Genomic DNA, 26,150 nt, shown 5'->3' on the forward strand with positions numbered 1-26,150 from the left:
CAACGTTGTCACGTCGTACACATGTAACTGCTGGCAGCGATTGCGGATTACACCCATAATAGATTTGTTCGATTAAGAGGTTCCGAGCGCTCGGAGCGCTCGAAGTGCTCCGAACACGCGTTCTTGCTCCGAGCACTCCGAGCGCTCCAACTGCTCCACACATGCTATGATCAGGGTCCGTACCATATAACTATTTTTCTGTACATCGGCCTATGTTATAACAAAAAAAAGTTTTATGGTACGGCCCCAGGCAACCCAACGGAGCCGTAAGAAAGCCAACTATGAATTATATTAACCTCTTATCTGTAGATACTTTACTTGCACTAGATGACAAGTACATTGGACGCTACTACGGATTGTTTGGGTTACCTGGACCATGAGCACGTGTGGAGCAGTAAGAGCGTTCGGAGCAAGAACGCGCGTTCAGGCAGAGATAAAGATAAGTAGAGAGATCATTGCCAGTGCCAGCAATGGGTTAGGCGGATTCAATATCGAAACTTTCTCCCTAGATCGTATATACAGCTTTTTTTTTTTAAATTATACTGCTTTACGTCCGGCTCCTATAAAGGTCACTACTGAAGGCACTTAGCACTTTGGAGAGGGAGGAAAAAGGAATGGGGAGGCCTCCCATTACTGGGAGAGGGGTAGGAGAAATTAGGCAATTTTGCTGCGAAGAGGTCGCCTAAAACACTCCTCCAGCAGCATTGCGTTATGAAAAAGCCCATGTAAAAATCACAGAGGTAAATGCCCGAAGAAAGTCGCACTGGACGGGAATCAAACCACGGTCTCCCGCGTGCCAATCCACGACCCACGACCTAGCCGACTGAGCCAGCGCGCGCACCGTATATATAGCTATACGGTCTAGAGAAACTTTTTTCATTCATCATCGCCCGTAGGCTCAGACACGGCATTTTTTTACCCAAGCATAGTCTTAATTAGCCAACGGTGCACCTGAGTTATGACCAGATGTTTATATACATAAACATACATAAACATCTGGACCAACTCAGTCACACCTATGATCTGGTAGACGAAGCGTCAGAAAAACAGTTAATCGACCTTCGAGGATCAAGAGCACAGGCGAAACGGCGAGACTCGAATGGTGACCAAACGGTCACTCATCCAAGTACTAACCGCGCCGAATGCAGCTTAACCTCGAAGATCGACGGAACTGCAACTCTACCGTTGCGCCACCACAACCACACGGTCTGTAAAAAGATTCCGTCAAGCACAAGGCACAGCAGTAAAGAGGCATTGCCAAAGACACGCGGACATTGAAAATTGTAATATTAACAACACAAGCGCCTATCACCCGATAACCCGGGGTGCTTATTGGCCACTCTATTAAATAATAAGATATTAATTATTAACACAAACGCCTATCACCTAGTGACCCAAAGCGCTAACTGGCCTCTCTATTAAATAATAAGGAATTAATTATTAACACAAGCGCCTATCACCCAATGACCTAGTGCGCTTACTGGTCGCTATATTAAACGATATATATTATTAATTACTAGCACAACGGTAATCAGGTAAAAGGTTCTTGTGCTATTGATTAATATTTTATTATTTAATAAAAAGGCCAGTAAGCGCCCTGGGTCATCAGGTGACAGGCGCTTTTGCGATAAATTAATAATATAGATCGTTTACTAAAGCAATCAGCAAAAGCCCTAAGTCACTTGGTGATAGGCCTTTGGGTTATCAAATAACCTTTTATTCATTTATACAATGGCAATTAAGCACCCTGGGTCATTCGGTGACAGGCGCTTGTGTTATTAATCATTAATAGATATCGTTTAATAAAGCTACCAGTGAGCACCCCAAGTCATCGGTTAATAGGCGTTTGTGTTAATAATTAATATTTTATTATTATATAGAAAAGCCAGTTAGCGCCCTAGGTTATCGGGTAACAGGCGCTTGTGCTATTAATTAATATTTGATTATTTTACAGAGTGGCCAGTTAGTGCCTCGGGTCATCAGATAATAGGCGCTCGTGCTATTGAAAAATACTTTTTTATTTAATAAAGTGACCAGTAAGCACCCCGGAACATTGGGTAATAGGCGCTTGTACTTATATTTGATAGTTTATTATTTAATAGAAAAACCAGATAGTGCCCCTGGTCATTGGGTGATAGGCGCTTGTGTTAATAAATAATATTTTATGATATAGTAGTGTAGCCAGTTAGCGCCCCGGGTCATCGGGTGATAGGCGCTTGTGTTAATAATTATTACTTTATTATTAAATCGAAAGGCCGGATAGCGCCTTGGGTCGTTGGATGGTAGGTGCTTGAGTAGTAAGGGTACTATTTTTCCAGACACTCTCATAGATGTATGTCATACGGCTGGCGGCGAGAGCGGGGGCGTGGCCGGGGTCCTATTTTGGCAGGCCACGTGATCCTGCGTGAGTATCCAGTATGCGCGGAAGAGGGCGCGCAGTGGCCCCGCGTAATTTGAATATTATTACCGACGCTGCCTGGTCGGTAACTTTTTTTTTTTTTTTTTTTTTTTTTTTTTTTTTTTTTTTATTTATTTTTTTTTTTTTTTTTGGAGAGGAAAAATTAAGGCGTCTAAGTTCCAACTGTGCCGATTGGTAAGCGTGACAGAATTTGAAAATTGCAAAATTCAAAAATTTGTTCTAATTCTTGACCGCTCTTCGTAAGGGTTAGTGTAAGGAGCGGGTGGTGGGTGGGGTTTTTTAAATAAATTAAAAAATATATTTCATACATATATTATATAAAAATAAACAGAATGTTTAAATGTTTTACAATATTATTAATCCTATTTAATTTAATATTTATGTCATTTAAAAAAGACGATTTCTACGATATATGACGAGCTTACGAGGTTTGGTAAATCGTCCCTGTATCTCACGACACCTTTCTTTACATTTCTTGTCGTCGCAATTAATTTCTTGAATAAATCCGTCATGAAGACGGAAGTGGCGACTCCGTTTCTTCAATTCGAGTTCCCATGTTTGATGACCTACGTCCGATTTTAAGTTAAATTTATAAGCGTATTGCTTACGTAGCAACAGCTCAAAAAATGTCACCATACCCATATGATCCGCAGGTACGTTGGCTTCTACAGCTTTTATTGTTGTGAGGTGATATGCTGCACATAGTGATCTTCTTATGTTCTTATGTTTCGAGCATATTGCTTCCGATCCATAGCTTAAGTTATTACAAAATCGATAATCACCATATCGATCTTCATAAGAAAAATTTACGCTCACATCACACCTCTTTATCTTCTTGAACTGGAGCCACTTGGAAACAAAATTATTCCACTTTGTTTTCCTTTCGATCTCTTCATCCGACATTTCCAGGCGGCGACCATAATCTTGAACGTCTTTAAACTCTAAATATTTCTTTAATTTTTCTTCGAAATATTTAGCTATATTAATCAACAACCAATTAAAATCATGGTGTATTGAATATATAGCATAATCTATTGTCTCATGGCAATAGAACACGATTTTTGCACCAAACGTAAAGTAAAGTAACACCAAATCGAAAAACATTTTGACCGATTGTTCGACCACTGGCTGATAGTTTTGAAAGTAGACTAAAACCTATAGTGTAAAGTAAGTAGGGTCAGAGAAATCTAAGAGCTTTGGAATACTTATACATTTCGAGCAAATATTTATTACTCATGAGTCTACAGGGATTGGAAAAATGCATCGGCTTAAAGTCGAACATCGGTTAAAGTCAAGGAAGTCTACTTGATGCTTACGTTTCTCAATAACATTTTGTGTGAAAATTTTAAAAATTAAAAATATAATTCTAAGTTATTCATTTTCATCAAAGTACATCGTAAAACAATTATTAGGAGTGGGTGGTTAGGCGGATTTAAAAAAAAAAAACATCTTAAAATGTATCATATACATGTATTTTTTAAAAAACTTACATTATCGAATTAAGCTTACATATAAATTTTAATAATGTACTTTTCTATGGTTGCACTTAGATTTACTAATTTGAGTACATGTATTGCTTACAATACGATTATTTCCATAATTTCTACGTCTAGTTATACGATTTAAAAAAGTTACAGCTATTTTATCATTTATAAGAGTATTTGTTGAAAAAAATGAACAAAACATGCCTAAAGAATAGTTGTTACACATGAAAAATAAAAAATCGATACAGTAATTTCCGCAAACGGTAGAATTAATATTTTGAAGCTGTTGTACATTCCAATGGTAAGTAATGCAGTTTCTTTTGAGTCTATCAATATGATGAAACATCGAGGGTGAAAGACCATAGCTGTCAAAGTACACTCCATCACCTTTAATATCAACATATATAGCTACCCAATGCGAGCCAGGTTTGGAACTTTCGTCGGTATTAACTATGAGAGCGCACGGTCTCGTCCAAACAAAAGGTAACTGGTCAGCGGGGAATACGCCGACCGTCGCTGCAGGTATATTGCAAAGAGCTCTACGCAGTTGCAACGAGTCCATAATAACCGATGTATGAATTCTTATGAGTTGAAATCTACAACCACTTGACGATTTGAATCTATTTCCAATATGTTGTCAAATTCAGCATACAAAATGCAATTTATAGTTTTCGTGAGAGCTGTCTCGAAACGCACCTCTATTCGTACTGTACCATTTTTTACTAAATTTCAATGACCTGCAAAATGTGATGAGAGATCAGGTGTAAGATCGAATGCAAACAGGCAATACCCATGGGGATAGTTTTTTCTGTGAATACTGTTTCCCTCGTTCATGTAGTAGATCCCGGTGCCCGAAAATAAAGTATGGTATGCTTCCACGTACATAGGTGTGTTACCTGTAAAAGTCGGTTGCAGCGGTTTACTAGGGACTTGTACACCATCAACGTATAACGACAAAAAATTTATAGAATAATTTTGAAAGTTGAATGGATTCATCTTTCGATCCCCGTTGAAGGCTTTGTTGTCAACAAAACCTAAAATGATTCTTTTCGGAAGTTGTCCAAGGATAACGTTATCCAAACAGTCACCGCTTATACCGCTATGTAAGGTAAAAGATTTGACTTCGACGCGCGTAATTGGATACTTTGCCGTAGTAATAGCCAAAGTTTTCGCGTGTGCGATCAAAACTGTAGGGCTAACTTTCACTCGCCGAACGAGAAGCGTAGCCTCGGTAATGCTGATAGAATAATTTTTCGTTGAAGCATCCATGAGACAAAAAGCATCTTTTGAGCGTATTAGACGTAAACGAACTTCGACGCCGTTTAATAATAATTTATCCTGATTGAATACGTCGCAGTGTAAATGACCCATTAAGTCTATGGTCTTTCCGTCTTTTAAATATTCTTGACGTTTAGTAAGAGCTGAATTTTTTGTCGAGTAGGGTGATTCGTCCATTTCACCAGCGACATCTGTTTCCCAAAGATTTGTTGACAAATGCGATGATTTTGCTGCAGGGCCGTAATTTAAAAGCGTTTCAATGTATGCTCTGTAAGGGTAAGCATTATTTGGGGGAGTCACGAGTTTTTGATTAAAATATACGTCAACTTGGTTGAATATCGAGTGTAAAAAATTGTTTACTGGAGCTACAAGCGCATCCCCATCCTTGTCGTAAGGTGTCAATTTGACATTCACTCTGAGCATCGTATGGGCCAAGTCGATGTAATCCTCGTTTTGAGAACTGATAACGAACTCTATTGGACTCTCGTCGCTTAACGATGAAACAGGTTTGTAATGCACCCATCGGTTAGCTTCTAATGCCGTCTGCGTGAGAGGAACGGAAAATAAATCCAATTCGCTCTTCAAGCAAGGGTCTGTGTGACTATGCAGGAAAGACATGATTATCCAAAAATATCAACTGGTTTTGATTTTTTATTTTTTACTGCCTTTCTCTTAGTTTTGCGAACAACTCTTTTTTTTACCTTTCTGTCTGATTTTTTTTTCTTACTATTTTTTATTTTTATTTTTCTTACGCGTACCTATTTTTCGCTTGACTTTTCTCGAACGACTTTTTTTCTTTTTTTCTGCAGTGTTTAACGAGTTGTTTACACCACCGCTTCTACGCCGAGACTGTGCTCTTTTCTTATATGGTAAAGCATTATGTCCCGATCCTTCCATCAGCTTCACAATTTTTTCTGTAGCTTTACGTTTTAAATTTTTACCAGATTCGTTTATCCGATTCTTGAATGCGTGTTTAAATGGAATATTGCTTTCCCCTATATCGTCAATTATATTCACTCCCGCTCGTAAAGCTTCTTTTCCAACGGCACGAGCACCTCTGACTATGTAGGGCATAGCACTCCGAAATAGTCCAGTGAAAAAAGAGCCTAATCCATGTCCTCTCTGTCTATATGACCCCGCAAACACATGCTTGACTCCTCTTCCGCCCCCGTGCTGTGTGTGATACCCCTCGTAAAAAACCATTCTGTAACGATTCGCTTAAAAGAAAACTTTCCTAAAATGTAACACCACGGTCAGTGTCCCAAACTCAAATGATATTGGTTTACCAAATTGATCTCTTATATCTATATCAATTGTATGAAATCTATTATTGAGGAGGGGTACGTAGGCTGGTGGAGTATATCTCTTGACAATTGTGCTTCCGAAATTAATTTCTTGAGCGGCTAAATTTACTATTTTCAGCAGGGGTGCAAATGTATCACCAACTATACTTGATTCACATATATTAGAATAGATAAAAAGTTGATCGGGTACCACTCTTAATAAGCTTGCTGGTTGTTTACCGTGAAACAATAGCCTGTAATCCCCTCTTATTTCGGCACGGTCACGCTCAATCTCTGTTAGTCCTTCCTCAAACCCAATAACGCGTTTTACTACAGCTGATACAGCCGGAGTTTTTCCGCATGTTCTTGTACGTTCTGGTCCTATTATTGGAAATCCAATAAATACAAATCCGCCTCGATGATCATAAATTAGCTGCTGACATTTCTTATCTTTATGATAGTATTCCAACCATTTTCTATTTATTTCCTCGCATAAACTATGTACAGAGTCGTAGGTGCCGTGCTGAATAAAACACTTTTTTTCTTCACCAGGATCGCTTATTACTGCCTCTTCTCGTCGTACATGTAAAATAGTGTACGGTACGTGAATCTCAAAAATTCCTACCTCCCATTTACCACTAAGCTCGATCTCTTTCGGTAACTGAGTGGAAAAATTTGTTGTAGTATTGTTCGGAAAATATATCATACTACTATTGCTAGGTAGAGTTACAGTAAACTCGTTATGATGCATTGTTTTTTAAATCGCTTGAATTTATCCACGAGTTAAATTTTTTAGGGTATCCTGCCCAACTAACAAAGTTTTGTTTGTTTTTCCCTTTTCCTCTTGTTTTCAAGATCTTGTCAATTTTATGGTCTTGCTCCGAGACACGTTCTTTGCGAACAGGGTTAAGTTCTTGAGAGTAAAAAAATCCTTCAATTTTTTCATCATCTAAATCACTGAGCTCATATACATGTAAATTTTGTCTTTTCAAAATTCGAGTAATTTTAAATATCTCTTCACTCCATGTTTTTACTGCACCTTTCTCAAACACATTTTTATCACGGCTTATGCGTACATAATCACCTACTTTATAATTATATTTACTTTGACTGTGCCGTTGTTTTGTTCGAGGTTGTCTCGAATTGACTAAATTTTGTCGTGCTATATGTGCGTTATATATTGTTACACTGCTTGGCGCTAACTTTGTTGTAGAGTGGGGGGTATTATTGTAACCACTAATTAAATCTTGTAAAACGTCTACGTAACGGTATGTGTTTTTGTATGTAAAATATCTGTACATACGCTCTTTAAACGTTCGAATGACGCGCTCTACTACGGCCGCTTTAACATCAGGGTTTTTGGCAACTCGAAATTTCATAGCATTGTCTTTTAAAAAGCGTTGAAATTCACTGCCTAAAAATTCAGTCCCTCGATCCGTTTGTAACATAAAGGGCGAGCGAGATTGACTATTTTCAAGAATTTTTTTAAAACCTGCTGTTACATTACGGCAACTTTTATGTTTTAAAGGTTGCACCCATACAAATTTGCTTAATACATCAATTACAATTAAAATAAAAGACACTCCGTCGTTGTAGTTTTTTAATGACGTCAGTTGAATGAGATCTGCTTCCCACAATTCATCTCTAGCATTAACATCGTAAAACAACCGTGGAAACTTTCGCCGAATAGATTTATGTGAAGTATAAGCATCATGTTTTTGCAGCCACTCTTTGATTTTCTCGGGGAGATTTTGTTTTTATTTACTCTTATTAAATTGCGGACCCCAGAAAATGCTGCTTCATGGTTAGGGGTAAAATATTGTTTCTCTAGCACATTCATTATTTATTAATATCGTAACCAGCTTTTAACACCGCTTGCTTTGGGGTAGATGAATCGTGTACAGTTTTTTCCAAAGGTGATGAAAAAGTCTCGTGTTCAAACGTTTCTTCGTCTTCTCCAAGCGACTTTATATTACTGGTCCCATCCAACAGCAAGCTTGAACTGTCGCGATCTACGATTTTCAAGAGGTCTGTATTTCCCACGAGTTCTTGAGGAGTGTTTATCTCCCGAAGTACTTTAGCAAAAATGTTTCTCCCCACCGATTTAACATTTTTCCTTCGCCTTGCAGCATCATTAATTAAATCGATAATATTTGACCCATCAATTTTTTTACCTTTATAAATTACTGTACCTGTACTATCCCACTTAAAATTGTTTTTGTATCCTCTTAAATGTTTTAAAAGCAGCATAGATTTTTGTTGATACACTTTAGGTACAGTACTAACAATCTTTTCTTCGCTCATTCCATAATCATCTGTATTAGTAGTGATATTCTTAACTTCGTTTTCAGCAATCTGCATTGGCTCACGCTTTTCATCGATAAAGTATAAATACTTGTGTAAAACTCTCAAGTATTCCTTCAATTTATCGTATTCATTGCTATACGAATTTGAATCTAGAATTTTTTTCATCGAGTCGTCTAATCGACTCAAGTTATCTCCGGCTGTCTGTGTGGTTTGTGAAATAGAATGTGTGAAAAAATTATTTGCGGGTGTAGGAGTAGAAGGACCGGAGCTTCCTCCTACGGTAGTGTTTTCTCTTTTTATTCTTTCGAGTTGGTCTTTAGACAGTAAAATCATTTTTTTCCCTCTTTCCATTTTATTATTATTACAATATTCTTGATAATATTTCACTTAGAATAGGTTGTAATATTAACGGTAAAAAACCGTTACCTTTTTGAACTATAATTTTCCTCTTTTTTTCCACGAATTTTTACCTTGACTTTTCGCAATCAATTGTCTTAAAACACTTTTAAACTTTTTAAAATTTTTTTTTTGACTGTTTTTCAGAGAAACAACACCTTTGAGAATGTTTAAAACACACTTGCACAAGCAGTCGATTAATTTTTTGTCTCCTTTTTTTAATAATGCAACTCTCTGTTCTCTATTGAGATAAGCGAGAGCTTCTAATATTGCAATGTACTTTCTTCCAAAAGGAGCTTCACGAGCCTCGTCTACACGACGAGGGGGTTGTTTGAAACGTCCGTTTTTCGGTGTTGATGGCTTCATTGTCAAAAGAAAACTGAGAGCTATGCGTTACTACAAACTATTTTATCTGTTAATTTAACCCAAATGCGCGAAAGCACTCGTTGCATATTTTGGCAGGTAAACATATTGATACTCGTCGTCGGGGAATGTACACGCACGAAATCTTAACTCATCAAAAGTTTCCTGTTTGGAATCAATCATAAGGTAACCATGACCTTTAACCGTTGCATCTTGATAGGCCTCTTGCACAAATTTCGGATTTTCAGGATACATCTGTCTCGCTAAATGTTGTATCTGCGCGCGATCGCGAGGATTTTTAAATACGACAATATACGATGCGTTCAGACTTTTGTCTCGCGAATGAGTTGACTTGTAAAAAATATTTTGCGTTATAAACATTACACTAATATTTTTATGGTGACTCCCTTTTGTAAAAAGATCTACCACAACATGATTCGACGATTCGCGCATCAGATCGTCGATGATTAAAAGTTTTTTAAGATGAGGATCGTTTGAATAATCAGAAGGTTTTGGCAACCCCTCGTGAAATTCAATTTGTCGTCCGTTTTTCAAAAAATTCTCACTTTTATAGCCATCCTGCCACTCTGCATAATAAAATAATATACGGTCAAATGTAACGCTTGCCATTTGTTCTATATTATTTAGAAATCTTTTAACAAAAACTGTTTTTCCACAACCAGTTGGACCGCAAATCATGTTTGTCCACGGATGTTGCCAACGGGTATCCATTATGACAATATTTTTTATACTAATTATATTTTGAAAAGCTAGTACGTTAAATACTTTACCGAAAAGCATACCTACTTTGTGGTGGGTGCAACAGTACGATTTTGTAGCTAATACTTAAGCGTATATATGTATATTCATATATATATATATATATATATATATATATATATATATATATGCATCTTACGAATGGTTTGGTTCGATGTGTGAGCGTCAGCTGATTTGTCTCTACGTACACATCAGACACTACTCTCTTCTTCTCTCAACTACTCCCTTGGGTAGATGGAAGGAGCATGTACAGGAAAAATATTACCTGCATTGGTATCTAACTACGCAAATGAACGACTCGTATACTTTTATTACTTACAAAGTAGTTGTAGTACCTTATTTTGATTTTGGAAGATGCAAGTCCTGAATAGCTCAGTTGGTTAATGGTTTCATCGACATGAAACCGTTGATTCAATTTGATCTCTTCAGGACTTGCATATTATTTTTTTATTTTTTTTTTATTTATATATTTTATTACACCTAATATTTATAAGTATGGGATTTTTTAAAATAAAATTTCGGTTGGGGTACCACTCTAAAAAAAGCCAAAATATTAGTTTGACGATTTTATTTTGCCATAGCTTTTTTCAAAAACGTACAGTAACAAATAATTGTTTCATTTTTCATTATCACCGACGCAATCCACGAGGTCAGGACATCCAGGAGATGGTCGTAGCGATCTTTGACGTTTAAGCTTCTGGTAGGCGTTATAATATGCATCACTATCCAACGCTGATGCTTTTTTTAGAGATTCAGTCTTGATAATCCATTCTTTTAACATGCACGCTCTATACAATGCACAAAATGACTGCTTGTCTTTGAAATGTTTTTGCGCATGCGTTAGACAAATTGGTAAACCAATTTTTTTATTTTCATACATTTTGAATGAGGTATGAATTTGCGATAAGTCGTGAACCTCACGTGCTAGTATTGAACTTATAAACTCAGCTCCATTGTTACCATACATGTAAATTCTCTTGAAATTTTTAGTAAGCGTAATAAGACCATATTTTGAATAATTTATTGTTGTATCTCCGTCAAACCACTCTATACCGTGAACTTCTAGCGGGCGGTAATTATTATACTTTTTTACATCGTAAGGTAAATCGTTGAATGGGCGGGGTGGTTTAATTAACCAATGACCGATGACATTTGATTGTATCGATACCGCGGCAACTTCTTTTGGTATAAAACGCCCGTCAGAGTCCTAAAAACCTTGTATATCTACAACCAAATCCATGATGGTGAACTACTACACTCTCTTATAATATTCATTCTCTGGACAAGATTTTTGGTTGCTGGAGAATCGATCGGACGTGAATTTTTTAACCGACAAAAATAACGATTCCTTTTTTTTCTCCTCGTTCTTTCTGGTAAGTAGAGGGGTCTTCTCTTCTATAGTACCCTTTTCCTTCTTACTACTTGCAGACATCATGAAATACTGAGTAAAAAACATATTATAACATGCTCTTATAATATATTTTTTACAGAATATAGCGACATCTTTTTTTTTTCTCTATCTCGCTCTCTCTCTCCTTTATCTTAACAAGCCCCTTTGAAAAATATCATAAAAATGATCATGCTATGAGTAAAAGAGATGAGTAAAAGAGATGAAAGAAGCAAGTGACTCACCTTTCGCAACTATAACCATCATCATCATTTTTCTTCCACAGCGTTAGTGTATAATATATATTGAATATCAAAATTTTATAAGAAAATATATGATTAGGGAAAAATAAAAAAAGTTTCACATTCATGTTGGGAAGAACTCTATTTATTAAAAATTTTAAAAAAATCATTATTACAATATATTTTGTATTTGTGTTTTACAAGTGCATACCAACAGACGCACACCATTCATTTTGACAATTGTCATCTTGTATTGCTATTACATAAATATCTGTTATTTTATTTGTATTTATTATAAATAAAATTTCGGTAATTTTAATGTTCTCAAATTCTTGAATATTGTCGTTATATTTTGTAGAGCCATGACAATTTATAATACTCGATGTTTGAAAATAGCCTATAAATTTTACATGAAAAATGATATCCGAAACTGTTTTCATGATGTACATTTTTTGATACAATTGTCTATAAGCGGATATCTGCTTTTTATTTTTTAATTCTATCAACGTATGGAATAATGAGTGCCACGATAAACCTTGCAACGTCTGGCGAAAAGTTGGAAAACTAATACATTCAGAAAATTTGCAAACATTTTCAAAACATGAACATTTCGATGAAGAGCAGTATGTTTGAATAGTGCGCATGAGATCTATAACAAACAAATCAAAGTATCAAATTAGTTTAATCAAGTAATTTTCGTGTACATAGAAACAATTTTTTAAAATTCATTTTCCAATAATCTTAGTCTACGTCTATGTTTAACTACGTCAATCCATCGGTTATAATATGTTCTTTTTATCAAGTGACCGTTGCAACATTTATAAATCACACCGTCATCACGTTGCTCTTCATCCAAACGTCTAACTTTATGAAAATAAATTCTTATAATTCGATTTGTATCGATTAGATGTAAGAGTTCTGCTGTTCTAATATTTAAAAAAATATGCGCATCTAATAGTCTATTGTACTGTACAGTATTTAACTGATCGTTGGGTTCCAAATTTTCAACGGGTTTTTGAAGCCTCCATATGACGCTTGACTCGTTAAAATACCCCAACACTCTTACATATTCAAAGGTCATCTCAATAAAATCAAGCTTCAATAGATTTTCGTACATTGCGTGATACGCTTTAACTTCTCCATCTGCTTTGAGTTTAACAAGCGTATGTAAAAGGGAGTGCCATGCTCATCCTTTTAAAGAGGATTTATAGGGTGGATAATACTAGCACGTTGGCACACGACAACAGTACCGATGGCAATCACAATTTCCGTCAGCACAGACTTTTTTGATTGCGCGTACTGTATCTATAACAAAAATAATTTATTCATTTAATTTTATTTTTTCTGATAACCAAAAGGATACGATAAGGTTTCCGAAATAAACCACCGCTTTTTTAAAACTATCGCGCATGTTTTTTCTTCACTACGCGTTACCACTTCACGTATGTTGGACTTTCTAATCATCGTATTTTTAATTTTTATTGTGTTATCTGATTCGACATTATTTTCATTCCATCGATCAACCATAGTTACAATAGAATTGAAATTTATTTTTAATGAATTTTCGTAATTTAATTTAATACCCTTGACTTTGCATACATCATGAAACCCCCCGGCAGCTGTACGCACACGGTACGCATAAAATTTAGGACCTCCTGAAACAAAGGTCTCTATATACGATCCCTCACCATACACCTCTAGTTCATCTGTTAACTGTCCTAATAACGAACCGGTAGGTGGTTGATATTCACTGACATTTTCATTATTACTTGTAAATATTACTGAGTTTGTATCATAATACAAAACTCTTCTATCAAGTTTTTCCAAGTATGAGTAAAGTCTTAAACGTGCTTGAGCTGTCGTATATTCAGCTACAGCAACGTTTGTACATGGAGAGGAAAGCGCCACTTCCTCTTTATATCGCCACGTTACATACATAACACTATCATTCGCCGGTAGACAATTTTCCACATACTTCTCACTATCGCATAATATCTTTAGTAACTCTTTATAATCATTAACTATACTAGTTTGAGGTAAATTTCCCCTTTGACCGAATTTCCCCCAAAACGAATTTAAACATAATTTTGCTACAGAACGCAGACCCGAATTTTTTTTAATGTTACAGATGTCTAATTTAATACCTTTTTTATGTTCATAATTATTGATATATTCTAATTTATCTTCTTCCGTCTTAACCGTACTGGGCCACCCACTTGCTTCTTGCTTAATTTTTAAAAAAGTGTCTATATACTCTGTAAATAAACCACCACTTTGAAAAGTCTAATCATATTTAGCAACTTCATATTGCCAAATGACATTAATTTTTAATAATTTATACCCTAGTTCTAGAGCTTTCTTTATTTCGACGGATACCCATGTACCGGATAAAGCCCTATCTGACACTGAATCGTGTTTACATTCTTCCTGAGAGGATGTTACCATACACGTGCGACACAATCCAAAAAGTAAACGACTATTCATTTTTGTTGGAAGTATAGGGTGAAATAAATTTCGCGGCGGTAAAATTGTGCATTTTACTAAACCTTCGACTTTTTCTTGAAAATTTTCAAAGTTTTTTCCTGATAATTCTAAACAGTCATTCCCGGTATAAATTTTCGGATGTTTAAGTGGAAACGTGCCTGTCTTACAAATGTAAGGGTATAGTGAGCAAACGTCCAAATATTTTATCCTTTCATTATTTTTAATCGTATAATGTGTGACAATATTCCCTGTACGACCACCGTAAAAAGCATCTCGAAGGTTTATAGTGCAGATTTCCGCAATTGGGTGATTTTTTATATAGTCTAAATACTCGTTATTATTTTTTATAAATTTGTCAAAATCATGCTCCCACATCTCAATCACTTCGTAACCGTATTCTTTTATTTTAAAACTTGTTTTCATAGTATTTTCATAATGTTCGGTGAAAGTTTCGTTATTGTTCAATTTTTGATATCGATCGTTAGGAAAACAGCGAATACAACCATGAAAATAACACCCATGAAACTGAAACACGGTTCCTTTCGGATTCATTGTTTCTACTTGAGGTTTTAAATAACCATCAACGAGAAGACCTTCTATTAAACGATATTCTCGCGTTGCTGGAATAATCCCAATTGTATCTTTTTTTAAAAAGTTTTTTCTGTATAGTACGGAACACGCACTTGCTATTGTCACGCTTTCAACAAAGGGGTCTACTTTCCCGACTTGTATAAAAATTTTTCGAAAAGCCGTGCAAGCTTCACGTAATATTTTAACATCTTGCACACAATACTCAACAAGTTCTTTTTTAAAGTCAAACTGCGCGTTTACGTCTGAAGTTACTTTATGGTACCATTCTAAAAACTTTGCGCGATCGCTGGTGTTCATAGAATCTGGCGCGTAGGAGCAAGAATCTGGATAAGGACCTTTATAATTTTTATCGCTCGTAACGAATAAATGTGGAAAATACCCTTTTTTTATATTTCCTGCAAGACTAAACGTTTTGGGTAAATCAGCCAATTTCATGGGTAAGTAATTTAAACTATCTATAAACTTAGTTTTTCCTAACGACATAAGAATAATATTACGCCCATTAAGAATAATCTCGGGAGTACCTTTTTTATTATCTACAATATATTTTAATATAAATTGACCATCAAAAGCCTTAGAGTTATGAGCTATACAGATAAATGAAGCGAAAGTTTTACTTTCAAATCTTACTGCAAAATCAACAAAATTTTTTAGACACTCTTCACCCTCGAAAATAATCTGTTTAATACCGCAGAAGGGACAATTTGCGTGGGGATTTTCTTCTATCTCGTCTATACACGCATCGCATCGTACTTGCAGCATGCAAAGGATCGGTATGTGTACACACGTGTTGGCTGTATCATGTAATTCTCTATCTTGTCGCGTTTCAAAGTCGTAAAAAATGAAACAATTTTTTTTAAGCATTTAAGTTATTCTTTAACGTAATAGGTTGCATACTACAAAGCGTGTTAAACTTATGAACGCTTTTACACTCTTTGCAATATTTTTTTCCGCATTCATGCTTACCTTTAGCTAAGTTTATGAGCTTGTCACATGAATTACAAATTTTAACTACATCGCATATGCTTCTTGTCGCTCTTTTGTGATTTTTTGTACGCGCAAATGACCCTTTTATCTTATGATTATTATAACATTGATCTCCGTAAAATTTCCTCCTACAATCAGTGCAAGATTTTTTTAACGTATTGTAGGTGTTATTACAATTTGGCGACCCATTGCATGCAGGGCAAACCGATTTACAAACATGCTCACCCACACGCTTGTAATTTTTATTGCATGTTGCACAAAAATACATTGATCTTACGGTTAATAAATTTTTAATTAAATTATAATGCCCTATGTCCTCATAATACATGATGTTTATAAATGATGTGCAATATACTGCTCCGTCATTAGCACCATCGTATATAAGAGCTGTGTCATCACCAAAAGACTCATATTCAAATATTCGAATACATATATTATGTTGTTCAAAATATCGCTGAAATTTCGAAAACTCTACATATCCATACCCTTGTTCGTTATTTATTTCAATGTCACACTCTTGCATTAATTTAATAGCTTCTGACTTTTGTTCATTTTCGGTTTTAATTTTTTTCCATTGTTGGGACCAATCTGACGAACAATTTTTCGCAGTCAAAACCATACCACATACAAGAGCCCTAGCTAAACATAGATTATCTCTATTATTTATCACTAAGACGCCTTTTTTACTCAAACTATTTATAATATCTTCCTGTGCACCCCACCCTTGAGGGAGTTTGACGTATGTAACCTCAACTACTGAAGTTTTCGCGATGTCGATTATTTGTTTGCTTTGTTCAATTTTTTCGCATAGACCCCAGATGTCTTGAAAATTTATTTGATCAATAAGTTTGTAATAGATACCCGCTGATCCCTCAGTCAACGCGTCTGAGTGCAAATCTATCCCTACAAGATAATTACTAGAGTAATTTTTTTTAATAACAGTTATAAGTTCTTGAAAAGCGTTCTTGATCCAATCTAAAGTATTCGCTGCATCGGAAGGGTTGGTAATTTTAAATTTTATCGCACGACAAGTGGTTTTAAAAGATTTTACAAATTTTTTTTTATCGCTTTCCAAAGTAATATATTTTGTACCTATTGACGTGTCCGGTTCATCCTCTGTTTGCACGGCGACGCTTGCAACACCTCTTCCATGTTGATGATAAGGGGGTTGCTCCTGCTGTTGTTCGATATAAGCACTATCAATCCCATCAACTCTATCTGTAAAATAAAAATATGTTACAATTATAATTAAAATGTTATACATTGTGTTTGAGAAACTCGAATATTAAATTTATTAGTTACCTGCAGGGGTGTAACGCATCATAGTTAATCCCGACGGACCGGGCATCGGTTCGGATACCTCCTCCTGTTGGCGGTCCGTTTCGCTCTCTACGTAATATTTTGAAATGAATATAATTTTGAAGGTTAAAATGGATGATAGAAAAAAGACGTGTACGTAAAGATTTTAATTTACCTGAAGATATTTTTATCTTCTTGTAAGAGAGGCCCGCCCCTGACGGTCCAGGCATACCATCATCCAAAGGGTCCTCCTGCTTTCTCTTAAGTGCACCACCAACGTTTGAAAGATTTTTGGAATCTTCAAAACATATGTTGGCAACTAAAACAGGATTTCATTTAATTTTACTGATCATGCAAAATTTGTAAGTATAAAAAACTTTGAAAAAATACAATACAATACATTACTTACCAAGTTTATCGTACGCCTTATACATTTCCTTCAACATCCCGCTGTTCCTAGCGTTAGACGGTAGACACTCTACCACCGCTTGGATGGCTATGGGACTGCAAATTAGATACAGAGGGTACAACGCAACCAGGTGCACCCCCGCCAGGTAAATGGTAAAAAGCTCCTGTAATACTCCTATTAATTCGTTAACGGAGTATGTAGGTAGCACGTTACTAAACCACTTGTCGGTGTACACCTTACGCGCATCTTCCGACACGATGGTCGCGTATCGCACACACGAACGGACAACCTCGAATAAAGCACTGACCATAGATGCTTCCATTTTTTTTTATTTTTTTTTTTTACTTTTTTATCAACGCAAAAAAACTAAGAAAAATTTCTGTAGCTAACCAAAAAAACTAAAGCAACGCCACAGTAAAAACACACTGTTACAAAAATTTAAACAAGTTTAAATAAATGCAAGAAATACACTGTATTTAACTTTCAAGTAAATTGAGGAAGACCTCGAACGAATTGTAACTCGGAAAGTTATTGTAACGTATCAGCAAGATGTGATTCGGCTAAGAGTGTCGGATAAGGACTGATTTTCTTTTACGTTTTCTTCTCTTCCTTAGCTACTTCTTTACTTTCCCCCCTTTGGTGGAAATTTTGGCGAGATTATGATAAAAGTAAAAGGTATACACAGTCAGATAGGTCCATCACTCAAGTCATAGCCTGGGAAACTCTACAGGTATGACGTCAAATATTACTACCGGGGGGACAATCGCGCACTTTTACCGCTGTTTCTTATAGTTCTTCATGTTTTGAAAAAGATTAAAATTATTGCAGCTGAGGGACAATAAATATGTTGCAACTGAGGGACAATTGCATATTTTTCACCGTCGTCACTTCCTCTCTTTTATATTTTGAAAAAGAGTGAGGAAAAACCCTACATTTGTTCGCGAATACTTCTCAAATGACTAGAAGAAAGACAAAATATAGGTTTGAGCTCGCGTTCAAGCATGTTTTAGCAGGTTTTTCCGTAGCAGTGTACGTAATGAACATAAATGGTGTACTATCTATAGGACATCCTTATGAATCATGTATCGACAAAAAATTTGAGAGGGAGAGTGCAGCAGAAATAAAAATTTTTAGCATTAAAGTATCACTTTTCTATTAGACTGTCAGTCATCTTCACGGTATCGATAACGACGGTTGCATAGGTAACGTTCACCCTGTTCGCAAACGTGTATTTCTTTAAATTTTTAAGTGAAGTAAAACAACACGAGTGATTCAAATTTTACTGCGTAACATCGATCTATAAAATGGATCTATTCAAACAGAAACAAAAATATTTTTTAACGCGTGATAGTGATAAGCCAGGATCCGATTTCATAAATTTTGATGAAAATACAAGAGACAGTGAAAGCGCTATCATATCAACTGCAAAGGTATTACTGCATTCGTATCTACTCAACAAGACGGTTACGAAAAAAATCGTCGTTGGGCTTCACTATAATACACATCGTCAGTGTTTCGAGCCCTTGTTGCAGTTTTCAAAATGTCAGTTTACAGGAGGTGTAATTATAAATGCATATGTATGGAGCGAACTTAAAGATCATTTTGCTTTTATAAATGATTACTTTACTGATAAAAACACCCGTCAGATGGATCGCATACAAATAGGGAATATCAAGTTGGTATTCACATCATCTTACGGAAAGGAATCAGTTATTTTTGATAAAAATGAATTCAGTGACGGAGAAGATGCTGATAGGAAAAAAAAAAGTGCGATTCAACTATTGTTATGCAGCACTGTACATTTTTAGGACTCGCTCAATCTGTCACATGTGTGGATGAAAGACTTCGCCAAATCGAAAGTGTAGCAACGTTAGTTACTAAGTGTAAGGAATTTATAGTGAACGAGTTAATTGTTTTATTAGAAAGTATGACTAAAACGAATAAAACCACTGTATCAAATTTTGAAAAGCTCATGAAGAAACATTTTTCATATTTACGAAAAAATGTCAAAGGAAATCTTTATTCTACGGTCGATAATTTCTTTTTAGAAAATAATTTCGACGTGGTATTTTTAGAGTTAATAACTTATTGTCTAGAGATTTTTTTAAATGACATAAATATTAAATTAAATAGGATTAATAATGTTGTATCATTGTAATATAATATATGTATGAAATATATTTTTTAATTTATTTAAAAAACCCCACCCACCACCCGCTCCTTATACTAACCCTTACAAAAAGCGGTCAAGAATTTTGCAATTTTCAAATTCTGTCACGCTTACCAAACAGCACAGTTGGAACTTGGACGCCTTAATTTTTCCTCTCCAAAAAAAAAAATAAGAAAATGAAAAAAAAAATTAAAAAAAAAAAAAAATTTAAAAAAAAAAAAAAAAAAAAAAGTTACCGACCAGGCAGCGTCGGTAATAATATTTAAATTACGTAAGGCCACCGCGCGCCCTCTTCCGCGCATACTGGCTACCCACGCAGGATCACGTGGCCTGCCAAAATAGGACCCCGGCCACGCCCCCGCTCTCGCCGCCAGCCGTATAACATATATCTATGAGAGTGTCTGGAAAAATAGTACCCTTACTACTTGCTTGTGCTATTAAATAATACTTTTGAATTTAATAAAGTGACCAGTACGCGCCCCAGAACATCGGGTGATAGGCGTTTGTGTTAATGATTAATAGTTTGTTATTTGAGAGAGAGGCCAGCTAGAGTCCCAGGTTATTGAGTGATAGGCGCTTGAGCTATTAATAAATATTTTATTATTTACAGAGGGGCCAGTTAGAACCCCAGGTCATCAAGTGATAGCCGCTTGTGTTAATAAATAATATTTAGTAGTGCAGTCAGTAAGCTTTCCGGGTCATCGGGTTATAGGCGCTTGTGTTGATAATAGATAAATTATTATTTAATAGAGAGGCCAGTTAGTGCTTCAGATTATCAGGTCATTGGCGCTTGTGCTGTTAATCAATATTTTTTTTTTATAATAGAGAGGCAGTAAGTGCCTCAGATTATTAGGTGATAGGCGCTTGTGCTATCAATTAATATTTTATTATTTTACAGCGTAGCCAGTCAGCACCCCTGGTCATTGGGTAACAGGCGCTTGTAGTATTAATTATTATTTTATTATTTCACAGAGTGGCTAGTTTGCGCCCTAGATTATTGGGTAATAGGTGCTTGTGTTAAGAAATAATATTTTATCATATAGTAGTGTAGCCAGTTAGTGCCCCGGGTCATCAGGTAATTGGCGCTTGTGCTGTTAATCATAATTTTTTTATTTAATAAATAGGCAGTGAGCGCCCCAGATTATCAGGTGATAGGCGCTTGTGTTAATAATTAATACTTTATTATTAAAAAGAGAGGCCAGATAGCACCCCGCTTCATCGGTCGATAGGCGCTTATGCTATTGAATAATCCTTTGTTATTCACTTAAGTGGTCAGTAAGTGCCCCAGAACTTTGGGTGATAGGCGTTTGTGTTAATAATTAATAATTTATTATTTAATAGGGGGCCAGGTAGCGCCCCGGGTCACTAGGTAAATGGCGTTTGTGTTCATAATTATTAATTTATTATTTAATAGAGAGTAAAGAGGCCAGCTATCGCCCTAGATTATTAGGTAATAGGTGCTTGTGCTGTTAATCAATATATTATTATGTCATAGAGAGGCAGTACGCACCCTAGGTTATCAGAAAACAGGCGCTTGTGCTGTTAATTAATATTCTATTATCTTATAGAGAGGCCAGGGAGCACCCTAGGTTATCGGGTAACAGGTGCTTGTGCTATTAGTTAATATTTTATTATTTTACAGAGTGGCCAGTTAGTGCCTCGGGTCATCAGGTAAAAGGCGCTTGTGCTATTGAAAAATACTTTTTTATTCCATAAAGTGACTAGTAAGCACCCTGGAACATTTTGTGATAGGCTTTTGTGTTAATAATTAATAGTTTATTATTTAATAGAAAAACCAAAAAGTGCCCCTTGTTATGTGGTGATAGAGGCTCGTGTTAATAAATAATATTGTATTATAAAGTAGTTTAACCAGTTAGCACCCTAGGTCATAGGGTAACAGGTGCTTGTGTTAATAAATAAAATTTTATTATATAGTAGTTTAACCAGTTAGCACCACAGGTCATAGAGTAACAGGCGCTTGTGTTAATAAATAGTATTTTATAATAAGGTAGAGTAGCCAGTTAGAACCCCGGGTCATCGGTCAATAGGCGCTTGGGTTAATTATTAATACTTTATTAATTAATCGAGAGGCCGGATAGCGCCTTATGTCATAGCGTGGTAGGTGCTTGTGCTATTGAATAATACTTTTTTTTTATCAAGTGACTAGTAGGCGCCCCGGAGCATCGGGTAATAGGTGTTTGTGGTATTAATTATAATTTTATTACTTTACAGAGTGGCCAGTTTGCGCCCCAGGTTATTAGGTAATAGGTGCTTGTATTAAGAAATAATATTTCATCATATAGTAGTGTAGCCAGTTAGCTCCCTGGGTCATCAGGTGATAGGTGCCTGTGTTACTAATTATTATTCTATTATTTAATAGAGAGGGCAGAAAGCGCCCTGGGTCATCGGGTAACAGAAATTTGTGCTATTACGTAATAATTTATAATTTTAAAGAGTGGCCAGTTAGCGCATCAGGTCATCGGGTGATAAGTGCTTGTGTTAATAAATAATATTTCATTACGGAGTAGTGTTTTCTGTTCTTGCCCCGGGTCATTGGGTAACGGGCGCTTGTGCTATTAATTAATATTTTATTATTTCACAAAGTAGCCAGTTAGCGCCTCAGGTCATCAAGTGATAGGCGCTTGTGCTATTGAACAATTCTTTTTTATTTAAAAAAGTTGAGAGTAAGCATCTCGGAACATTGGTTGATAGGCGTTTGTGTTAATAATTAATATTTGATTATTTAAGAAAAAGGCTAGCTTAAGCCCTGAGTTATGGGGTAATAGGCGCTTGTGTTAATAAATAATATTTTATCATATAGTAGTGCAGCAAGTTAGCACCCCAGGTCATTGGGTAACAGGTGCTTGTGCTACTAATTAATATTTTATTATTTTACAGAGTGGCCAGTTAGCACCGTAGGACATCAAGTGATAGGCACTTGTGTTAATAAATTATATTTTATGATAAAGTAGTCTAGCCAGTAAGCGCCCTGGGTCATTAGGTGATAAGCGCTTGCGTTAATAAAAAATATTTCATCATATATTAGTGTAGCCAGTTAACGCCCCGGGTCATTGGGTGATAGGCGCTTGTGTTAATAATTAATAATTAATTATTTAATGAGGGACCAGTGAGTGCCCCGGAGCACTAGGTAACAGGCATTTCTGTTAAAAATTGATAGTTTATTATTTAATAGAGAGGCCAGTTTTCGCCCAATGTTATTGGGTGATAGGCGCTTGTGTTATTAAATAATATATTATTATGTAGTAGTGTAGCCAGTTCGGGACCCAGGTCATCGGGTAATAGGTCCTTGTTTTAATAATTAATGTTTTATTATTTAATAGAGAGGCTAGTAAGCGCCCTGGGTCATCAAGTGACAGGAACTTTTGCTATAAATTATTAATATATATATTTAGTAAAGCGACCAGTAAGTGCCCCTTGTTACTTGGTGATGGGCGCTTGGGTTATCAATCATTTTTTCATTAATTTATACAAGGGCAAGTAAGCACCGTGGGTTATTGGGTGACAGGCACTTGTGTTGATAATTAATGTTTTATCACATTATAGTGTAGCTAGCTAGCGCCCCGAGTAATTGGATGATAGGCGCTTGTGCTATTAAGTAATATTTTATAATTTTAGAGAGTGGCTAGTTAGCGCATCAGGTCATCGGTCGATAGGTGCTTGTGTTCACAAATAATATTTTATGATATAGTAGTGTAGCCAGTTAGCACTCCGGGTCATCGGGTAATAGGCGCTCGTGCTATTTGTTTTTATTAAATTATTTCTTAGAGTGGCCAGTTAGCATCCTTGGTCATTCGGTAACAGGTGCTTGTGCTATTAATTATCAATTTATTATTTCACAGAGTGGCCAGTTTGCGCTCAAGGTTATTGGGTGATACGCGCTTGTGTTAATAAAAAATATTTTATCATATAGTAGTGTTGCCAGTTAGCGCTCTGGGTCATCGGGTGATAGGTGCTTGTGTTAATAATGAATGTTTCATTATTCAATAAAGAGGACAGTTAGCGCCCCGGATTATCAGGTAATTGGCGCTTGGGTTACTAATTGATACTTTATTGTTAAATAGAAAGGCCAGATAGCCCCCTGGGTCATCGGGTGATAGGCACTTGTGCTATTTAATAATCCTTTGTTATTTAATGAAGTGACCAATAAGGGCCTCGGAACTTTGGGTGGTAGGCATTTGTGTTACTAATTAATAATTTATTATTTAATGCGGGGCCAGGTAGCGCCCCGAGTCACTAGGTAATAGGCGATTGTGCTAATAATTAATATTTTATTATTTAATAGAGAGGCCAGTAGGTGCCCCGGATTATTAGGTGACTGGCACTTGTGCTGTTAATCAATATTTTTTTATTTAATAGAAAGGCAGTAAGCGACCCAGATTATTAAGTGATAGGCGCTTGTGCTATCAATTAATATTTTATTATTTTACATAGTGGACCGTACGCAGCTTGGGTCATTGGGTGATAGGCGCTTGAGCTATTAATTAATATTTTGTTGTGTTACAGAGTGGCCAGTTAGCGCCCCGGGTCACCGGTTGATATGCGCTTGTGTTAATAATTATTATTTCGATATTCAATGGAGAGGCCAGTCTGCGCCCTGGATTATTAGGTGATTAGCGCTTGTGCTGTTAATCAATATTTTTTTATTTAATAGAGAGGCAGTAAGCGCCCCGGATTATCAGGTAATAGGCGCTTGTGCTATCAATTAATATTTTATTATTTTACAGAGTGGCCAGTTAGCGATATAGGTCATCGGGTGATAGGCCCTTGTGCTGTTAATTATTAATATAGATAGTTTAATAAAGCGAACAGTAAGCGCTCCGGGTTACTTGGTAATGAGCCCTTGGGTTAATAATTAAATTTTTATTAATTTATACAGAGGCAAGTAACCACCCTGAGTCATTAGGTGACAGGCGCTTGTGTTATTGATCAATAATGTATATCGTTTAATAAAGCGACCAGTAAGTGCCCCAGGTCATCGGTTGATAGGCGTTTGTGTTCATAATATATTCTTTATTGTATAATAGAGGGGCCTGTTAGGGCCTTGGGTTATCGGGTGATAATCGATTTTGCTGTTAATTAATGTTTTGTTATTCGATAGGGAGGCCGGTAAGCGCCCTGGTTCACTTGTGATAGGCCCTCGGGTTATTAATCAACTTTTCATCCATTTATACAGTGACAAGTAAGCACCTTGGGTCATTGGGTAACAGGTGCATGTGTTAACGAATAATAATATTTTTCGTTTAATAAAGCGACTACTAAGCGCCCCAGGTCATCAAGTTATAGGCGCTTGTGTTAATAAATAATATTTTATTATATAGTCGTGTTGCCAGTTAGCACCCCAGGTCATTGGGTAACAGGCGCTTGTGCTAATAATAATTATTTTATTATTTTACAGACTGGCCAGTTAGCACCCCAGGACATCGGGTGATAGGCGCTTGTATTAATAAATAATATCTTATGATATAGTAGTGTAGCCTGTTAGCGCCTTGGGTCATTGGGTAATAGGCGCTTGTGTTAATAATTAATATTTTAGCATTTGATAGAGGGGCCAGTTAGCGCCCCGGATTATCAGGTGATTGGCGCTTGTGCTGTTAATCAATATTTTTTTATTTAATAGAGAGGCAGTGAGCGCCTCATATTAACAGGTAATAGGCGCGTGTGCTATCAATTAATATTTTATTATTTTACAGAGTGGCCAGTTAGCGACCCAGATCATCGAGTGATTGGCGCTTGGTTAATAAATAATATTTTATTATATAGTAGTGTAGCCAGTTCGGGACCCAGGTCATCGGGTAATAGGCGCTTGTTTTAATAATTAATATTTTATTATTTAAAAAAGAGGCTAGATAGCGCCTTAGTTTATTGGGTAATAGGCACTTGTGCTGTTAACTATTTATATTTATATTTTAATAAAGTGACCAGTAAGCGCCCCAAGTTAATTGGTTATAGGCCCTTTGGTTTACTATTCAACTTTTTATTAATTTATTCAGTAACAAGTAAGCACCCAGGGTCAGTGGGTTACAGGCGCTTGTGCTATTATCTCATATTTTATTATTCTACAGAGTGGCAAAGTAGCGCTTCGGGTCATTCGGTGATAGGCGCTTGTGCTATTGAATAATACTTTGTTATTTAATTAGGTGACCAGTAAGTGCCCCGAAACTTTGGATTATAGGCGTTTGTGTTACTAATTAATGACTTATCATTTTATAAAGAGGCCAGTTAGAGCCCCGCAGATTATCAGGTGATAGGC

General features: G+C 36.1%; 2 protein-coding genes across 2 annotated transcripts in view; both read right to left on the reverse strand.

The window, feature by feature from the left end:
- LOC106641881 (uncharacterized) overlaps positions 1-26,150 on the reverse strand; it is an 84,785-nt gene that overhangs the window by 38,012 nt on the left and 20,623 nt on the right. The window lies entirely within an intron of this gene.
- LOC149373838 (uncharacterized) lies at positions 5,099-5,799 on the reverse strand. Its single transcript, XM_089595665.1, has 2 exons — positions 5,215-5,799; positions 5,099-5,140 (listed from the first exon to the last, which is right to left on the reverse strand). Exons 1-2 carry the CDS (start codon positions 5,797-5,799, stop codon positions 5,099-5,101), a joined length of 627 nt encoding a protein of 208 aa, XP_089451791.1.

The sequence above is a fragment of the Copidosoma floridanum genome, unplaced genomic scaffold (assembly GCF_036245765.1).
Source record: "Copidosoma floridanum isolate Cflo_tuat_1 unplaced genomic scaffold, Cflo_Japanese_pri ptg000026l, whole genome shotgun sequence".
Classification (NCBI taxonomy): Eukaryota; Metazoa; Arthropoda; class Insecta; order Hymenoptera; family Encyrtidae; genus Copidosoma; species Copidosoma floridanum.

Coding starts and splice junctions, on each gene's coding strand:
- LOC149373838 (XM_089595665.1), bottom strand. CDS start 5,799: ATGTCTTTCCTGCATAGTCACACAGACCCTTGCTTGAAGAGCGAATTG. Junction 5,141..5,214: donor TATTATTAAACGGCGTCGAA/GTTCGTTTACGT, acceptor TTATTCTATCAG/CATTACCGAGGCTACGCTTC.